Source organism: Lygodium microphyllum, chromosome 26, assembly GCF_053477565.2.
Source record: "Lygodium microphyllum isolate KBCC chromosome 26, Lygodium_microphyllum_v1.1.10, whole genome shotgun sequence".
In the NCBI taxonomy this organism is placed as follows: Eukaryota; Viridiplantae; Streptophyta; class Polypodiopsida; order Schizaeales; family Lygodiaceae; genus Lygodium; species Lygodium microphyllum.
In genome coordinates, this window is record NC_141160.1 from 73,256,726 (window position 1) to 73,275,555 (window position 18,830).

The 18,830-nt window shown below is 48.0% G+C and overlaps 1 protein-coding gene across 1 annotated transcript in view; it reads right to left on the reverse strand.

Annotated features, from left to right (window-relative positions):
• LOC148013406 (CRM-domain containing factor CFM3, chloroplastic/mitochondrial-like) overlaps positions 1–18,830 on the reverse strand; it is a 61,857-nt gene that overhangs the window by 34,172 nt on the left and 8,855 nt on the right. The window contains exons 7-8 of the mRNA XM_087668440.1: positions 14,636–14,695; positions 14,412–14,498 (exon numbers count right to left, since the gene is read on the reverse strand). Of these exons, the coding sequence (XP_087524566.1) occupies positions 14,412–14,498; positions 14,636–14,695 (147 nt within the window). The remainder of the gene's footprint in view (positions 1–14,411; positions 14,499–14,635; positions 14,696–18,830) is intronic.

The following is an 18,830-nucleotide window of genomic DNA, read 5'->3' on the forward strand; positions in this document are numbered from 1 at the left end:
AGTTGCATCGCCTCACATGACCAAAGGCAGTGCTTTGGAGACTCAAGAGGCTACTATGTGCAGCGTTTACAACCTCCCTCCTGCATCTAGGCTAACCAACTCCCCACCGCCGGGCCTCCATGTGCCACTAGTCATAAGAAATACGATGCCCTCCTTGACCTCCAGCTATCCCATAAGCGGCACCAGAAGGTCTATCGGAAAGCCTGCGTAATGCTGTGCTCCGCCCAGTACCTGCTACAGGACGACGCCTAATCCATATCCTCCTGCATCAATACGTGTCTGCCAATCCTGGTTGTGTACTCCAGGAACCTCATTGGCTTCTTGGTGACCGTAAGTGGCCGGCCATAGCCGCTCTCCCGGATTCCACTCCAGCTCATCAAGTGGCCTACCCTCCCAAATTCAGAGGGGCCACTCCCTGAGCTCCTCCACCTGCATCTAGGCTAACCAACTCCCCACCGCCGGGCCTCCATGTGCCACTAGTCATAAGAAATACGATGCCCTCCTTGGCCTCCAGCTATCCCATAAGCGACACCAGAAGGTCTCTCGGAAAGCCTGCGTAATGCTGTGCTCCGCCCAGTACCTGCTACAGGACGACGCCCAATCCATATCCTCCTGCATCAATACGTGTCTGCCAATCCTGGTTGTGTACTCCAGGAACCTCATTGGCTTCTTGGTGACCGTAAGTGGCCGGCCATAGCCGCTCTCCCGAATCCCACTCCAGCTCATCAAGTGGCCTACCCTCCCAAATTCAGAGGGGCCACTCCCTGAGCTCCTCCCAGACGACATAAGGGTCCAGCCGACATGTCTTCCCTTGAAGGCCAACCACCCGAATCCTCCTCCATGAAAGGACAGCTATCCCCTCGTCTTGCTACCCTCTGTCAAGGGCCAGACGCCCCCCCTCCTACACGGTGAAGAAAGTCCCATGTGGGGCGTCTCCCACTCTAATTGCCACCTGTAGGGGATACCTGCTAGTGAAAACCTAGCGGTCATACCTCCTCAGGCTCTATCGGCTCTTGTCTCGAGGAGCCAGCCACTCTTGAGGTATTGCTGCGTCTATCTCCTTCCTCCTCAAATCAACTCCTCTCTAGCAACTTGATGCCCGCTACAGCACCTCCTCATCCACCATCCTGTACACCTTCTGCCATGTCTTAATGGTATGAGCCGGGCCGCCGCCTCCCAACCAGCCCACTAGATGTGGGGGCACTCACCAATCTATACCCCATCCCGATCTCTGACCTGGGGGGTCCAGATCGCCGGCTGGCGGTCTATCTCCTCCTGCGGCTTGGGGGGCTCTGAATTAGGGCCCTACGGAGGCCCTGCCACACACGAAGCAAACTGCGTAGAAAGGGGGATCGGGGGGGGTCATCTAGGCTGTCGTGAAGATCCATCTCAAGGATAGTCTCCAATCACCGCCAAGCCTCACTCTACATTCCTAGAGACCCTCCTGCAATAGGACCTTCCAGGTTTGCCCTCCTGGTGTGAGGCCGCTGACTACTAGCTTGCCCAAGAGAGCCATACTCTGATATACTCTAGCTCTATGATCCCAAGCCCTCCCTCTGACCGATGCTAGATGATGGTTGCCCACGCCACCTTGGCCCGGGATTCCCTGGAACCGTCTAACTTGGCCCAGAGGAAGTTCCGCACTAGGCGACGAAGCTAAACTACACAAGACGAGAAGAAGCACCAACACAAGGCGATGTACCAAGCCGTTGCTAGGAGAACCTAGTTAACCACCAAGGCTCGGCCTGCTAGAGAAAGGTGAGCAGTACTTCAATAGGTTAGCTTCCTCCGAATAGAGTCAAGGATTGGAAGAAACTGTTGGTGGGAGCGATGTGAAGTCCCACCTGGAACCCTAGGTAACGGATGGTCTGCCCTCTGCACACCCATCTAAATCCCAAGTGGACGCCCCACTCCGTGCTAGAGTCCGGGTCTATAAGAAAACTAACCAGTTGACTTTCGCTCCCGCTACAGTACTAAACACCTCAAGAGCCATTCTCACTCTCTCTAGCATCAACTCATCGTCCTCTACGTAAAGTGTTGTATCATCTACATACTCTGAGTCTAACAACTTCGTCTCCTCTCTCACTCGAAGTTGGAGGCCGCATAACCCACTTACACGTGACCATCGCCTCTGCAAAGAGTAATCGCCTCTGCAAAGAGTAAGAACAGGTACAGGGCCAAGGGACAACCCTGCCGGGCAGATCTCTCCAGCCGAAACTCCCCCCCTTGCCTGCCACCTATGAGAACCCTGCTGGTGGCTGATCTGTAAAGTGCGGAGACCCCGTAGATCCATGCCTAGGAGAAGCCCAACCTCACCATAGTGCCCTCTAAGAAGTCCCAGTCCACCCTGTCATAGGCTTTCTCAAAATCCAAGAGTAGTACAGCCAATCCCTAACCACTGTGCTGGACCCACTCTATCGCCTCAAAGAAGGTGAAAACATTGTCTAGGATGCTCCTATTCTGGACAAAGCATGTATGTGTGTCATGAAGCACAGGGCAGAGTCACCTACCAATCATCTTTGCCAATGCCTTATAGGGTACTGACAACAAGGTGATCGGTCTCCACTAGGATAGCTCCAACCGGTCTCCCCCTTTAGGGAGGAGACTGATAAGACCTGCCGAAAGACTTCCTAGCATCCATCTTGAAGTGAAAATCTCCTGGAAGGCTAGCAGTAAGGGGTCCTTCACCACCTCCCAGTAGATAGTGAAGAAGGCCTTAGAGAGACCATCCTCTCCCACGCATTTCTACCCGTCTTGTGTATGGAAAGCCTCCTCTAGTTCCTTCTCTGTGAAGGGGGCTAGGAGGGAGCGTCCCATCTCCTCTGTGATGAGGGATGGGATGTAATCCCAGACCTGCTGTCTACATCGTTGTCCTCTAGCTGAGGCTGTCTCCCATTGGAAAAGGTGTTTGTAGTAGTCGGTGGCGATCTCCATCACCTCGACTAGGCTAGAATGAGTCCTCCCATGCTGATCCCAAAGGCTGCGTATCTGCTTTCCTAAGGTGCGGGGCTAGTGCACCTGGAAAAACTCCCTGCACATCGTGTCCCCCTTCCGCACCCAAAAGGCTGCCGAGGTGTGGAATGAGAACTCTGAGCACCTATCCTCTAGGTCGGCGATGGCTACTCATGTGCGCACCTTTTGTGCGTGGAGGATGGGGTCCCCTGGTGCCTCTTGTAGTAATCTCAACATGGCTGCTAGGTCCCACCGAAGTGCTCTCTCCTCCTCCCAACTCTACTGCTTGACCTGTAAGGCTGCCTCCTAGCAAATACTGCTCGACTCGGCTAGGACCTCTGCAACCTCCTTTGCGATCCAGCCCCTCCTATCCCACTCCCTAGTCCAAATCTGCCACATAGAACCTGTCCAACCACTCCAGCAAGACTCTGCCTAGCCGCTTGTATCCCCAAGAGAAATCCAGTGACCTCTTCCTCCCGTGGAAAGTTGGGTCTCTCCAAGCATTGCGTGCTCCTACTGCCATTAGGAAGACCTCCCATGCCTCATGCTCCTCCCCAACCATGCCCTAGTAGTTTCTGGATCTACCCTGCTGGTCCTCTAAGGCCTCCAGGCTGTCGAAGTCTCCTCCAACAATCCAAGAGTCCACCTCTAGGAGTCCTACTACAATTTCTACCCAGAACCTATTGCGTGCCCTAACCTCAATAGGGGCATAGACATTGAGGACTCCAAGGCACGAGTCCCCAATATCCAATCTGATCCATAGAACCCTCCTTGCCACAATCGTCCCGTGGTCTCATACACACGCAGTGAGGCTCGGGCCGATAGAGGTGCATATGCCTCCACTCCTCCCATGGGCACCGATGGCGTGCTCCCAGTAAGTGTGTGAGCTGCCCAAAAGTACCTTCCCTACCCGTTGGGCCTGAGCAAGAGTGAGCTCGTGCTCCTATAGAAGTAAGATGTCGATCCGTTCGGCAAGGACAGGCTACAGCTCCTACCGAACAATCAACTTCCTGGAACCACGTGCTCCACTATAGTGGAGGCTATTTACATTCTAGAATGCAAGATGTAAACTCATGGGGAAACTTGTGACTAACCGAACAAACATCTGTTCAGTGTGGAAACTGTTGACGGAGAAAAGGAGCTATGAGGCATGCGGATACGCTTCATTGCAGGCCTGGATGGTGAACTCCATTCCCCTATGGTAGCCCTCAAAAGGACCATGGGGATGATGGATGCGCCTGGTGGTACCACCAGGGCATCTATCAGCCAAGCTGAGAGGCGAGACTCTGTACACTGGTAGAAACGGGCTGCCTATGCCAAGGGCCACTCAATCACATCCATTGGAGCTCTCACTGCAGAGGGGCTCAAAAGATAATGCTCAAATATGGGACCTCAGCCCCAGCCCACCAGTTAATGTCCATCATGCAACCTAGCCACTACTGGGGAAAAAGTGCCACTCCACCTACTCCCATCTCTTGGGAGATGTGATCTGCCACATGGCTCTTCACCTCCTCCTCTATCTGAGTCGACATCCAGTCTCCTATATGAGAGCTCTGAAGGAAGAAGGCGTAGTTTGGTCCATCAAGTGGTGCTAGTAGATGGACCTTGCTACTCCTTGACTTGCGTACCACGAAGATTCCCACCTCCAAGGGTAGTGAAAACTCTCCGCGCTTCGCAACTCTCAGGTAAAACCACGGCCCACTCCGAAAAAACTCGTGGTAGCAATTGTGCCTGTCTCGGGAAAGTGTGACGGGCGGCATGGACGGATGCGCTGGTGGCTGTGTGGGGAGGGGGAGGGGGAGGGGGGCTAGATTGCCAGTGAGTGGAGGATGTCGGCGTACGGGACTCCTCACCTCCTGTGGGGGGGAGGGAGGGGTTCACCTGTGCCAGGTGGGGATCAGGGATACTGGTCGACAAGGGTGATGGTGGCCAGGGGAAGGATCGAAGGATGGTGGGGTGGTCGGAGGTGCATGGCGGGTGTCGGATAGGCCGGTAGCTGTAGAGGGGTGGAGGTGTTGAGGACTAGGGTCGGGGGGGGAGTCGTGGGAAGGGGAGATGTGGGATGTGGGATGTGGGATGTGGGATGTGGGATGTGGGCCCTCGGGTGAGGTGGCCCGTGATGTCTCGATGGGGGGTGGATGTGTAGACCTGTGGTCCTACCAGGTGGGGCAAGGAGAGGGGGGCACGTGATGTTCTAGCAGGGGGGTGACGCTCGCCCTCCTACTCCCTACTACAGTGACTGTGTCTGAGGAGCTAGCTGCGGCCCCCCTTGCCGTCTCCCTCGCTATCGTCGTCTTTGGACCCATGTAAAGTCGTCCGCATCCACCTATGGGCCTGTCAGTGAAGCTACCTTGGCTCCGAAGCGCATACACTCTGTTGCCAGATGCCCAAAGTCATGGCAACACAGGCACTGCCTTAGCTTCCCAGTCACAACCACCTGCTGCCTAAAGGAGTGTGCACCTACCTCAATCTCTAGAAACTGTGGTATGTTCTTTGTCTCTTTCACTGCCACCTGTACCTTTGGGACTCCTACGGCTGTCACTGCGTCTGCAAAAGAGGCGGGAAGGACAGTTCCGAAGAGCTGTCCAAAGTCTTCCACAAGCTGGCGATACACTATCACCGGTCTGGGGAAGAGTAGGGTGACCAAGTATCTAAGAAAGTTGTTTGTGGAGCGCGAATGCCTCCACTGTGAAGCCACTGTACCAAGGGACCATGTAGATGACGCCCTTCGTGGAACCATAGGGTGAACTGGCCACTAACTCACGGGCTGCGTCTATCGAAGTGAGTCGTACCATGAAGATCCCTTGCCCCACGAGAATTACCTCCACAATCTGCGTCGTGTCGATGCGCAACGTGGAGTGAAGCCAATCCCAAAGCTAAGCCCTGGATGGGGAGTGTCCTACAACCTGACCGAAGATTGTTGTTTCTTTTAGCTCCAGCTCTGTGGCGCAAACTGCTAAGAGCTGTTCCTCACAGAGGACGACGTGCAAGGTAATTGATTTGGGGGGCACTCGCAGAATGCACCAGCATCTAACTCGAGGTTTCCATTGTGCGTCCCTTCTAAGAACCTACCAATCACACTGCTGTACTACCAAAGGAGGGGGTGTTGCTGCAAGTGGAGGGAACAATGGGGGAGGAGGTGTGATAGCAAGGACCGAGGGGTCTATTTTTGAACGACAGTGGAGGCACCGAGCGCCACGGGTGATTACATCATGCTAGAGCCACACGGGTGGGGGGGGGACCTGGAGCCACAGGGTGAAGACCAATGGGTGCCTAGGGCTTTAGACTCATGTCACAGAGTGTGGTGGGCCCGAAATGTCTCGCCTGGGGGGCATCACGGGGAAGATACCAGGGCGGGGAGGGGAGGGAGGCAACACAAAATGGGGTGCGGGCGGGCCGGCGGGGGGGGGATGAACCTACACTCATTACGCACTCAACACGGCACAGAAAGGTAACACGATATATGAGCTCAAGGTATACTCTTGTATTATTCAATCCAAAAAGAGGGACAACATAGACACATCCCAGGACTACACCCTCGTGACGCCGCATATAAGAGGATTCACCACTGGGTATAGGGAATCACATGTAGTGTGGAAACAAGGCAGGGCTTGAGTCACTACTACTCCCTATATAGGTGCATTCGGTAGCAACAGCATGGTATAGCTACAAAGCCCTTACACTCACCCCCGCTTACTAGATTGCTGTCCTCAGCAATCTAAGGGTAGCGCTTGTTATTGACTCATCCGGGGTCTTAACACAGCTTTTCCTATCAAGCTGGTCAGTGTCTGCCGGTCTATGTGACCGCGGGGTCTTAACACAGTCTCTACTATCAGACTGGCCAGTGTCTGCTGCACTAGGACTTGGGGGTCTTAACACAGCCTTTTCTAGCAAGCTGGTTAGTGTCTGCCCATCTAGACTGGATTATTGGGGCTTTGTTTTGCATTTATTGATGTTTATCACCATGAGGGTCCACCCTTGACTCAATTACATTTGAGGAGTGGAGGCATATTGGGGTCTATGATTGAGAACCGCTTTGTTTGGGTTGGAGAGGCTCAAGGGTCATTGGAAGGAGCAGGGGGGTTCTCCTCGAGCCAAAGGGAGAAGGCATCTTTGCCGCGTTCGCGAACCTCCGCTTCTGAGATCCAAGTGGCCTCCTTGAGTGGACGCCCGCGCCACTTGGTGAGGTATTCAGGGAAGCCTCTTTGTTCCCGGCGTCGGAGAAATACTTTTACTTCGAAGGGACCGTTGGAATGGAGCATTGGTACGCGCCGTCCCCATTGGTTATCTTGATAGAACCTGCGTAGAAGACGAGCATAAAACGCATTATGAACACAAACACTGTCTGGCAGGTCCAGTTTGTAGGTGACTTCGTTCAGCACTTGAGTGATTCGGTAGGGTCCATAGTAGCAGTGATTGAACTTGGGAGTTATGTTCTTGGGAAGTGACATATTCTTAGAGTTGACTAGGACCATGTCTCCTTTGGTGAATAGTACGGCCTTTCTTTTCTTGTTGGCTTGCTCGGTCATGGTGATTTTGCTCTGCTCGAGGCTCTGCTTAGCCGCTGCATTTCGGTCTCTCCATTTCTTCAGGAACTCTTCTGCATCTTGATCTTCCGCTTTGGCTGCTCCAGATGCTAAGGCCAGTGGTGTGATGACTTCTTTTCCTGTGGCTAACTCAAAGGGGGATGTACCCCGTTGCCAAGTGGATGGAGCTCTTGTAGTGGAATTCCAAGACATCTAGGTACAAGGCCCAATCTTTCTGGTCCACTCGGGCATAGCTCCGGAGATAGTCTTCGATGCCTTGGTTGACTCGTTCTGTCTGTCCATCTGTCTCCGGGTGGAAGGATGATGAGAATCTCAATTGTGTTTCCAGGGTCTTAAAGAGTTCCTTCCACATGTCGCTTATGAATCTTCCATCTCTATCTGATACTATTGCCAGTGGTAAGCCATGAAGTTTGAATACATGTGTGAAGAAGAGGCGTGCTACCTCCTTGGCATTTAGTGGTGGTTTGGCCGGGATGAAGTGGGCCTGCTTGGAAAAATAGTCCACCACTACAAAGATGATTGTGTACCCATGGGACTCGGGTAGTTCCACAATGAAATCCATGCTGATGACATCCCATGGGCGGTTGGGTACCAGTAATGGTTGTAGTAATCTTGCTGGTTTTGATCGTGGTGCTTTGACCAGTTGGCAAGTGGGGCAGGTTTTGATGTAGTTTATTACTTCTTCCTTCATATTCGGCCAAAAGAACTGCTTCCTAAGGGCCTCCAAGGTTTTGCTTTGCCCTTTGTGTCCTCCAAGTCTACCATCATGTATCTCATGCAAGATGAGTTTCTTCAACTCCAAATTGTTGGGGATATACAATCTTTTGCCTAAAAATAGGATACCCTCCTCTAGGGTGTATATTCCATGCACTGCTTTCACATCTCTGATTATGTTGTACATTCCTTGGTCTTGCTCTAGGGCCTCCTTGACTAGTTCTATGAAGTTGTTGATGACCACACTAACAGCTTTCAGGTCAGCTTTCCGGCTCAAGGCATATGTTATTTTATTAGTGGAGCAGGGCTTGTGTTTAATCTCCAAGTCGAATTCTGCTAGGAAGTCTAGCCAACGGGCTTGCTTTGCCGATAACTTGGGTTGCGATTGGAAGTATTTGAGGGAGATATTGTCGGTGAAGACTATTGTGTGCTTGTCTTGAACATAGTGCTTCCATTTTCTAAGGCAGTGGATGACTACCAACATTTCCTTCTCATGTGTACTCCACCTTGTTTCAGCATCGGTAAATTTCTTGGACTCATAAGCAATGGGGTGACCTTCCTCCACCAGTACACCTCCTATGCGTAATCTGTGGAAATTTCAAAGGGCTTGGTGAAATTCGGCACCCTTAAGACGAGAGTTTGGCTCATGCACTTCTTCATCTGCTCAAAAGCTTCCTGTTGCGCGCTCCCCCATGTAAAAGGGTGATCTTCTTTGGTGAGGTGGGAGAGGGGGGCTGTGATGAGGCTATAATCTTTTATGAACCTTCGGCCAAATACTGTGAAGCCATGGAACTCCCGCACTTCTCTTACAGTTTTCAGTACAGGCCATCTTTGGAGAGCTTTCACTTTCTTAGGATCCACTTTGATTCCAACTGCTCCTACAATAAAGCCTAAGAACTCCAACTCTTTCACTGCGAATTCACATTTTTCAGGCTTGGCATATAACTGATGCTGCCACAGTTTCTCAAAAACTCGGCGTAAGTGTTGCTTGTGCTCCTCTAAGGTTTTGTTATAGACTAGGAGATCATCTATGTAGATAATGATAAAGATATCTATCTTAGGTCTAAAGACTCCATCCATGAGGCCACAAAATGTGCTTGGCCCATTGCTTAGGCCGAATTCTAATACTATCCACTCAAAACTACCATATCGGGTACGAAAGGCTCTTTTCGGAATATCTTCTTCTGCTATGCCGATCTAATGGTATCCTGATCTAAGATCAATATGGCTAAAGTACTTGGCCCCATGCAATCTATCTAAGAGGTCTTCCACTAGGGGCATTGGGTATTTGTTCTTAATGGTGATTTTGTTAAGAGCCCTATAATCCACACAGAGTCTAAGTCCCCCATCCTTCTTTTTGACAAATAACACTGGGGCACCAAAGAGGGGATTTACTAGGGTGGATGAACCCTTGTTCTTTTAGTTCATGTAGTTGCTTCTTCAATTCCATGAGCTCGGTGTGGTTCATGCCGTAGGGAGTTCGGGCCGGTGGGGCAGAACCTGGGATCAACTCAATCTTGTGATCCACATCCGTCTGGGTGGTAGACCTTTGGGTAGCTCTATTGGCATTACATCTCTGAATTCTTCAAGTATTTCTATCACTTCTGTGTTCTTGCTTTGGTGTTTGGACTTCTTGCCATCTTCTTTTTCAATTGGTTGGATCATACATAAGTAGACCATATCTCCTTGTTTGACTGATTTTTCTACTTGCTTGGCACTACATGTCATGATATGCGGCCTGATAACGGTCCCTTGGACCGGTGCATTTTGGATCTGGCCTCTTGGTTGGGTTGCAGTTGGCTTCACCGTTTGGCATGACACTCCTAGCTTATTCTCCTTCATTTGCACCTTGATTGGCGTCCTGCCAAGCAGTTGCATTCTTTCGCAGGGTACTCTGACGCCTTCTCCTTGCATATCTAGCATCATTTCATTCACACCTTTACCGAACATTGCAATTACATATTTGTCATAGAATTCCAAGCCCAGTATCACTTCATAATCATCCATGGGGATTACTAAGAAGTTGAGTTTTGCTTTCCACTTGTCAGCTTCTACTTGGACTGCAAAGACTTGTTTCACTTCCTTGGCTTCTCCTTGGGCGAATGTTCCTGTTAATCCTTCTGGGGCCTTAGATAATTTCCTTGTGTCCACCATGATGGGTTGGTTTCCTTCGCTCACTCGGCCTTTGATATATAGATGGTGGACGGCCCCGCTACTCTGGCCGCCATGCATTGGGGTCGGGCGTGACTGTCCCTACCCTTGGATGATCCATACTTTCCTCACTTCCACTTGGGATTTCTTGGATACGCGGTGGTTGTGGTTCTTCTCCTCCGTATGCACTAGTCGCATTCACCCTTAACCCGCTTAATGACGTTGTATTTCTACCGGGCATATGTTTTGGTAGTGTGGGCCCCTGCATTTGAAACATCTGATCCCGATGGACGGGCCTGGGAGTCTCCACCATGATGTATTTAATCCTATGGGTCCATACGATGTGCTAGGGGTTGGCCCGTAGTGATTGTTTCCCCATCTTCCTGCTGCTGCTCTTGGTACTAATGCGGTTTGTGACACGGCCGTTGTGGTGGTGGTGTTTTGGCTCCTTGTATCTGTGAATGACCCTCTAGGGGCATTGGGCCTTTGGTTCCATGAGTTGTTGTTGAAGTTGTTGTTGAACCTGCTTTGGTTCCCTTGGGCCGTTCTTCTGCCTTCCAGGTCCACTAGTCTTTTGGCCATTCTCATGGCTTCTGCTAAGCTTGTTGGCTCCTCTCTCTCCACATCTCTTCTAGCCCATTCTTGCATCCCAAACAAAAATCCATGTAATTTAGTATCTGTATCCATGTTTGGTAGCTGCAGTATAATCTGCCTATATTCGCTTATGTATTCTTTTATCTTCCCTTATGTTTGTTTGAGGTTCCTCCATTCATCTCTCACTTCGAATTTTTCCATCTTTGGAATGAAGTAGTCTTTCAGTTCTTCCTGGAGTTCTTCCCACGAAAAGATGGTGTGGCCCTGCCTTGCTCCATTAGGTACCAACTGGCAGCGTCCTCCTCCAAGTAAATGGTTGCCACTTCTGCCTTCCTATCTTCAATTATTCGTGAATACTTCAAGTACCTATCCACCTTTGCGATCCATTTCTTCAAGACCAGCCCGTCTCTCTCTCCTTTGTACTTGGCTGGTTGGGGCATCTTGAATTTTCCATAGTCGTCTTCTAAACTGTCACTATCTTCCTTTTCTCTACGGTGGTGCTTCTTCTCCTTCTTCTTGTCTTTCTTCTTGCTTCCTGCTTCTACTACCTTCTCCTTCTCTTTCCTTGTATCTTGCATCCTCCTAGATGTCTCCTCTCTACCCATTCTATCCATCTCCTCTTGCATTTTGTGTCTTTTCTCCTCTTGCTATTGTATCACCCATTCTCTATAGCCCTGCTTCACTTCTAGTTTTTTCTTCCTTTCCTCTTCCTCTTCCTTCATCTGCATGTTCCTCTATATTGACTCCAGCATGCCTGACATGCCATCTAATTGCCTTTCCACTCCGGCCACCTTCTCCTCTTGGGCCACTCTCCATTCTTGTCCTCTACTCTTCTTCCTCTCCTCCATTGTTGGGAGGGTGACATTCTCCCTTTCGTCCTCCATGTGGTTGGTGGTGATGTCGGCACAGGGAAGCTGCGATGAGGTCAGCGCGGGGAAGCCGCATCTCGCCTGTGGTGGAAGTGGTCATGCCATGGGGAAGCCATGTCACGTCTTCAGACGGTGGGGTGTCGGGGTTGGGACGTCGCGCCGGGGGCCGACACGCCGGGGTATCGCGACGTGGGGCGACGCGACGGGGGGGGACACGACATGGGGCATCGTGCTGTGGGTCGTTACGACTTCGTTCTCTTCGGGGCACTGGATCTTCTCTCCTGCTTCTGTGAGCACTCCTTCACTCCGAGCAAGAGTTGCTCTGATACCAAGTGTGATAAACTTGCACTCGTTACACACTCAACACGGCACAAAAAGGTAACACGATATGTGAGCTCAAGATATACTCTTGTATTATTCAATCCAAAAAGCGGGACAACATAAACACATCCCAGGACTACACCCTTGTGACGCCGCACATAAGAGGGTTCACCACTGGGTATAGGGAATCACACGTAGTGTGGAAACAAGGCAGGGCTTTGAGTCACTACTACTCCCTATATAGGTGCATTCGGTAGCAACGGCATGGTATAGCTACAAAGCCCTTACGCGGGGGGCGGGGGGAGCAACGGCCTATCAGCCAGCACCGGCCTGTCAGTGGGTGTTGTTCAACAAGGGTACGATGGAGGGGGTGAGGGCAGCGGTAGGGAGCCGTCGTTCAGGGGAGTAACATTATTCCTCACTAACCTCAAAAGTTGCACCCTGTCACTACACCCACCTCTCATGAGGGAGTAACTTTATCCACAAACCAATACATTTGCCAATTCCAAAAGTTCCTACTTCATGCACACTCCTCAAAGAGTCCACTTAAGCACATCCTATAGAGCCATCTCAAGTAGGCCTCAAGGGCCAACTCTAGGAAGCCCAAAACTAAACCCAACTACTAGACCTCTCTCCGAATTCTCCTCAAAGACTCTATACAAGGGTGCATCTAGAAGAACCACCCAACTAGGCTTCACCTACCCTCACCCATCTTAGGGAGTACCCATATCCCCTAGTAGCCTCACAAGTTGCAATCCTGCCCTATGCCTAACTGTAATGATGAGCGAGTAACCTTATCCCTGGATGTGAGTAGACATCAGTTTTGGAAGAGAATATCAGAGGTTTTTGCTATGTATTTCCTCTAGAGTAGAAACTGGACACTCATTCAGTGTTTTCAGGCCATGGAATTGCTGATAGGACTTTATGCTGAACATGGAAGCATGTCAATGCCTGATAGAAAACAATTAGATCATTTTTGTTGTGTAAAAGGTCAGTGTTTGCAAGAGGAAAAGTGACAAGGTAAAGGGACAAAGGTGGACTGATCTGTAAGAGCATACATTGAGGATTCAAAGACAAGGCAGGGACTGGTTTACTGTAGTTTATTAGGGTTCATGTGTGATTTGTCCATTGCAATCAAATGTGATTGCCAAAAACGGTATTTGGGCACATGCACATCGGCAAATATAAGCATGGAACACAACGAGCATCAGAATTCTATACTCCCAATTGAGAGCTTTTCATAATCAAAACAAACACAGCAAGCAGTGCCAGGGTTTGGGGCCCATGTGTCATCTTTTAGTGTGAGAGTAATCTAGCTCCACTATTTGTGGGTATTTTTTTGCTAATTTACAATTCAGTTTATAGTGCTAGCTAATTAATCCAGTGCATTCACTGCTCCAAAAGTTCCTACTAGAACTCACACTACATTGTCCTCACAAACCCTTTAAGTGCATCCAAAAGAGCCGTTCAGGCTTCAGCTAAGCTTCATCTGCCCTAACGCTCACTGTCTCTTCAAAGGGTCTACTTAAGCACATCCTATAGAGCCATCTCAACTAGGCCTCAAGGGCCAACACTAGGAACTCAAAAAAAAAAACTCCAACTACTAGACCCCACCCCAAATTCTCCGCAAAGACTCTATACAAGGGTGCATCTAGAAGACCCATCAAGCTAGGCTTCACCTACCCTGCCCCATCACCATATCCCCTAGTAGCCTCACAAGTTGCGATCCTACCCTACACCTAACTATGATGATGAGTTCAGAGCCAGTAACTCTACTAGAACTTTTGGCAACGACTCAAGCAAGCCGAAATTTGACATCAATGTCATCAAGAATGATTCTACACCAAACAAGGGTATCTTGAAGGGGTTGCAAAGCCCCCAAGCATGAGCCTAAGACCCCATTGGCATACAACTCTAGGCTGTAAGAGTGTGGTGAGGCATTAATACCAGTACACATTGCAAAAATTTTACAAACTCGTGCCTTTTCTCTGTATAATGGCTGGCGAACTCCCTCATCTCACAACATCACATACTGCTGCCAAGTCACTCAACGCATGCTAAGTAAATGAGTTTCTTCTTCTATTACATTCACAATCTCAGCTCATGATAACCACTATTTTCATTTTTTAGTTTTCTTGAGGTCTTTTGCAGTCGTTCATCATTGCTATCTTACTTTTATTTTCACTTCTTCCTCCTTGCCTTCTAGACTACTGTTATGTACATGAAGTTCAAAGCATACAATCCACAAGTTTTTGAGATATACCTCAAAATCCTCATCCAAAAACAAATTTTCCATGTCATGCTCTGATTGCAAACTTGAAGTATCATCCTCAAGCTGTCCCACGTCACTCTGAAACAGAAAAAATAATCAGAACCCCATCTATGAAGGACAAAAGAAGGTACAAAATTGCATGTTCAGCAACTACATTCATCATTCCCTGGTACTCATAGATTTATCACCCTTAAACTAACACTTCATAATCTTACCAATCCAGCTTTTAACTTGGCTATTTCCTGTTCCAGCGTTTGGATGTGCTGTGAAAGGGACTGCAATAAACAAAACCTTGATTAAGGTACAGTCTTGAAAAGGGGAACTGCCAGAAAAAAAAAAGGCCAACTTGAAAATGCCCACTCAGTATCTTTTACAATAATGGCCAATAAAAGATCAAGAAACAATAAGTTCAATTTCCTATTCTTCCAAGCGAACATGTCTTGAACTCGTCCACATAATAAAACAAAATAATGTTTTACCAACTTACTGATGGGACAATTTGCACAATAACAAGCTAATACATTATGAATCTGATAGAGCTGGAAGTTTGAAGTGTGCTATAATTGCTCTACCACAAAGGCTTCTGTGCAACAGCAACCATAAGATAAAATCCCCTCCCACCATAAAAAGGTAAAGCTGCAGCTGATTATTGAAAGGTTGAGCTCATGCAAACGACCGAACACTAGGAGAAACCACAAACCCTTGACAGGCTGCTTCAGCGAAAGACACTAACAACATTGCTGGAAAGAATCAGCAGTTCAACATAGTTTGGCCGACATTTGCAATTCATTGCCCAACAAACAATGATAACAGATCTAAACCATGTATCACAACTATATTAGTTCTGGAGTAAGATGAAAGCACTCGTGCACACAATGTGTAGTGACCGGGAGGCACGAAGATCGAGACACACGGTGTTCGTTACACGTGGAGAGATAGAGAGAGAGAGAGAGAGAGAGAGAGAGCAGAATAGAGAGTGTGCACAATTTGTGGGTACAAATGACAAGTGTACCTCTTTAGGTTTTTAGATAGATATATATATGTAAGTACAAGTGCCAAGGGTGTGTTCACACCCGAGCACATTAAAAGGCACGGGAACCTTTATTCCCAATAACCTCCCACCTAAAGGCAATATGCCTTAAGAGGAGAAAAGAATCAGCTAAGTCTAGGTATGTATAAAGCTGAAATACATATATCTATCCAATTCCCATCATCTGTCGGCAATGAGCAAACCGCTCTGTTAGAAGACCCTTTGTGAGAAGGTCTGCAGGATTATCATCTGTATGCACTTTGACAAGCTCAATGCTCTTGCTGTCAAGTACATCTCTAATGAAGCGGTACTTCACCTGTTTGTGCTTCGTCTTTGCATGAAAGACGGGATTCCGTGCTAGCATGATAGCACTCTGACTATCACAATGGAGAGCAAGTAACTCTGTGATGCCAAGCTCTCCCACCAAACGTGAAAGCCATAAAGCCTCCTTGCATGCCTTAGTGGCAGCCACATACTCTGCCTCTGTAGTAGACAATGCAACACACTTTTGTAGCCTGGATATCCAAGAGATTGCTCCTCCTGTGAAATTAAACACATCCAAAAGTGAACTTTCTACAATCCGCATGACCAATATAGTTTGCATCCATAAAGCCAACAACAGATGCCTTCTGCTTTCCAAAGTAGATGCACAACTCCTTTGTGCCTTTGAGGTATCTCATAATACCTTTCATTGCTTCCCAATGCTTTTTGCCAGGGTTTGCCATGTATCTGCTAACCACTCCCACTACAAAGGCAATGTTAGGACGTGCAGCAACCATGGCATACATCAATTGCCAACAGCTGAAGCATATGGTATCTTGGCCATTTCAGCCTTCTCATCATCAGATGTAGGGATGTCCTCTGCACTGAGTTTCACATATGGAGGCAATGGAACCCCAATTGTTTTCCCCCCCTCCATATTGAAACGCTGCAAAACCTTGGAGATATACTCCTACTGAGATAGATAGAGCAATCCTTTTGACTTATCTCTAAGTATTCACATGCCAAGAATGTGATTTGCATCACCAAGATCCTTCATGTCAAAGCTGCCATGAAGACTTTGCTTCAATGAGTCCAAGGCATGAGTATCCCTGCTAGCAATTAGCATGTCATCAATATACAGAACCAAGATAATCAGGCTGCCATCTACAGCCTTCTTTGTGTACAAGCAGTGATCTACTTGACTTCTATAGAAACCTTGAGATTGCATAAATGTATCAAATTTATAATACCATTCTCTTAGTGCTTGTTTCAACCCATACAAACTCCTTTTAAGTTTACATGCCATTTTTTCTTTCCCTTTTTCAACAAACCCTTCAGGCTACTGCATATATATATCTTCATACACATCACCATGTAAGAATGCAATCTTTACATCCATCTGTATGAGTTCCATATCTTCAGCTGCAACCAAGCCCAAAATGGTTCTCAATGTAATCATCTTGACTACAGGAGAGAAAATCTCATCAAAGTCAATTCCATGCTCTTGCTTGTACCCCTTTGCAACCAATCTTGCTTTATACTTTGGTGAGAAACCAGAAGTGACCTTCATCTTGTAAACCCATTTGCATGGAAGTGTTTTTTGCCCTTTAGGCAACTGCACCAAGTCCCAAGTGTCATTTTTCTCAAGAGATTCCATCTCTGACAACATGGCTTTATATCATTTCTTGTTGTCCTATTTATCCATTCCTTCCTTAAAGCAAGACGGTTCACCACAGTCTGTCAACATGACATAATCAACCACATTATTTGCACCAGGAATGGATCTATCTGGTTGTCTAGTAGCCCTAGACGATCTCCTAACCCAATGATCATTGTTTGCTGGGTGTCGAGCATTTTCAGCTTGCTTTCTTAGCATTTCAACCTACAAATCAGCATTAACAACTTGCTGTCCTGGCTATTCTTGCACATGTAGTGGCTCATTATCATGGGCAATAGCTGGCTGATCATTTCCAGCATTATAATATGCATTTACAGGTTCATTTACAACAGATATTTGCTGCTGTACAACGGGCACATTTTGCTGTCCAAAAGGTATTTCTTCTCGGAATACAACCCTATGAACCTCCTCAGTCTTTTCGGGCTGTTTATGCATGCAATCTTCCTGGAAGATAACATCATTGCTACGTACTACTTTCCTTTTCTAGGGATCCCATAATCTATACTCCATTTCACCCTCGTCACCATATCTTAGGAAAATGCATTTACAGGACTTTGGCTTAAGTTTGTTGCGTTTTTCTTTATGAATGTGCACAAAAGCCTCGCAACCAAACACTTTCAGGTGAGCATATGAAGGTGGCTTGCCCAACCACGCTTTTTGGGGAACTCCCCCAACCCAAAGACCTGTTTGGTGACCGATTAATCAAGTGTACGGCTGTCATAACAGCCTCTACCCAAAAATCATGGGGTAATGCAGCATGAGACAACATCGTACAGACCTTATCCTTTATGGTCCGATTCATACGCTCTACAACTCCATTTTGGGATGGATTATGAGGGGCAGTGAGCTCCCTTTTTATCTCTTTGCTGTCACAAAATGCTTGAAAGGCCTTGGACACATATTTCCTACCATTATCAGAGTGAAGACACTTAAGTGTCTTATTAGTTTGATTTTCAACCAATGCCAAGATTTTTTTAAACTTGTCAAGCACTTCATCCTTGCTACGAATAGGATAAACCCATACCTTCCGTGTAGCATCATCGACAAAGGTGACAAAATATGTATTTCTCCCTAAAGATAATCCTGGCATCTAACATACATCTAAATGTACTAACTCTAGAGGAGAAGATTTCAACGAAAGAGACTTTTTGTGAGACGTTTGTGCATGTTAACCATAAATACAATGATCACAATGCTCAAAATCAGTATAGTGAAGACAAGGCAAGTAACCCAAACGAGAAAGCACTTTCATTCCTGTTTGACTCATGTGTCCCAACCGGCCATGCCACAAAGAAACGCTTGGCTGCTCGGTCACGGCAACAACATGATCACTCATACTAGATACATGGAGAGGATACAAAGTATCACTTTTACAACCTCTGGCAATCACTCTAGATAACTTACAAATCTTCCATTTTCCATCACCAAAGGTGGTATGAAAACCATCATCATCTAGCTACCCTATGCTAATCAAGCTCTTCTTGAGCTGAGGTACATGCCGTACATGCTGAAGTGTGAAGACAGAGCCATGCTGAAACTACAACTGCACACTGCCAATACCTGCAATGTCACATGCATTGTTGTTCCCAAGATGGACAACACCATGTCAACCCCCTCTATAGGCAGAGAACCACTCTCGATGAGGGGTGACATGAAAGGAAAAACTTGAATCGAGAATCCAGGTATGCATATCCTCGTCTATATCTGCAAGTAAAGCATG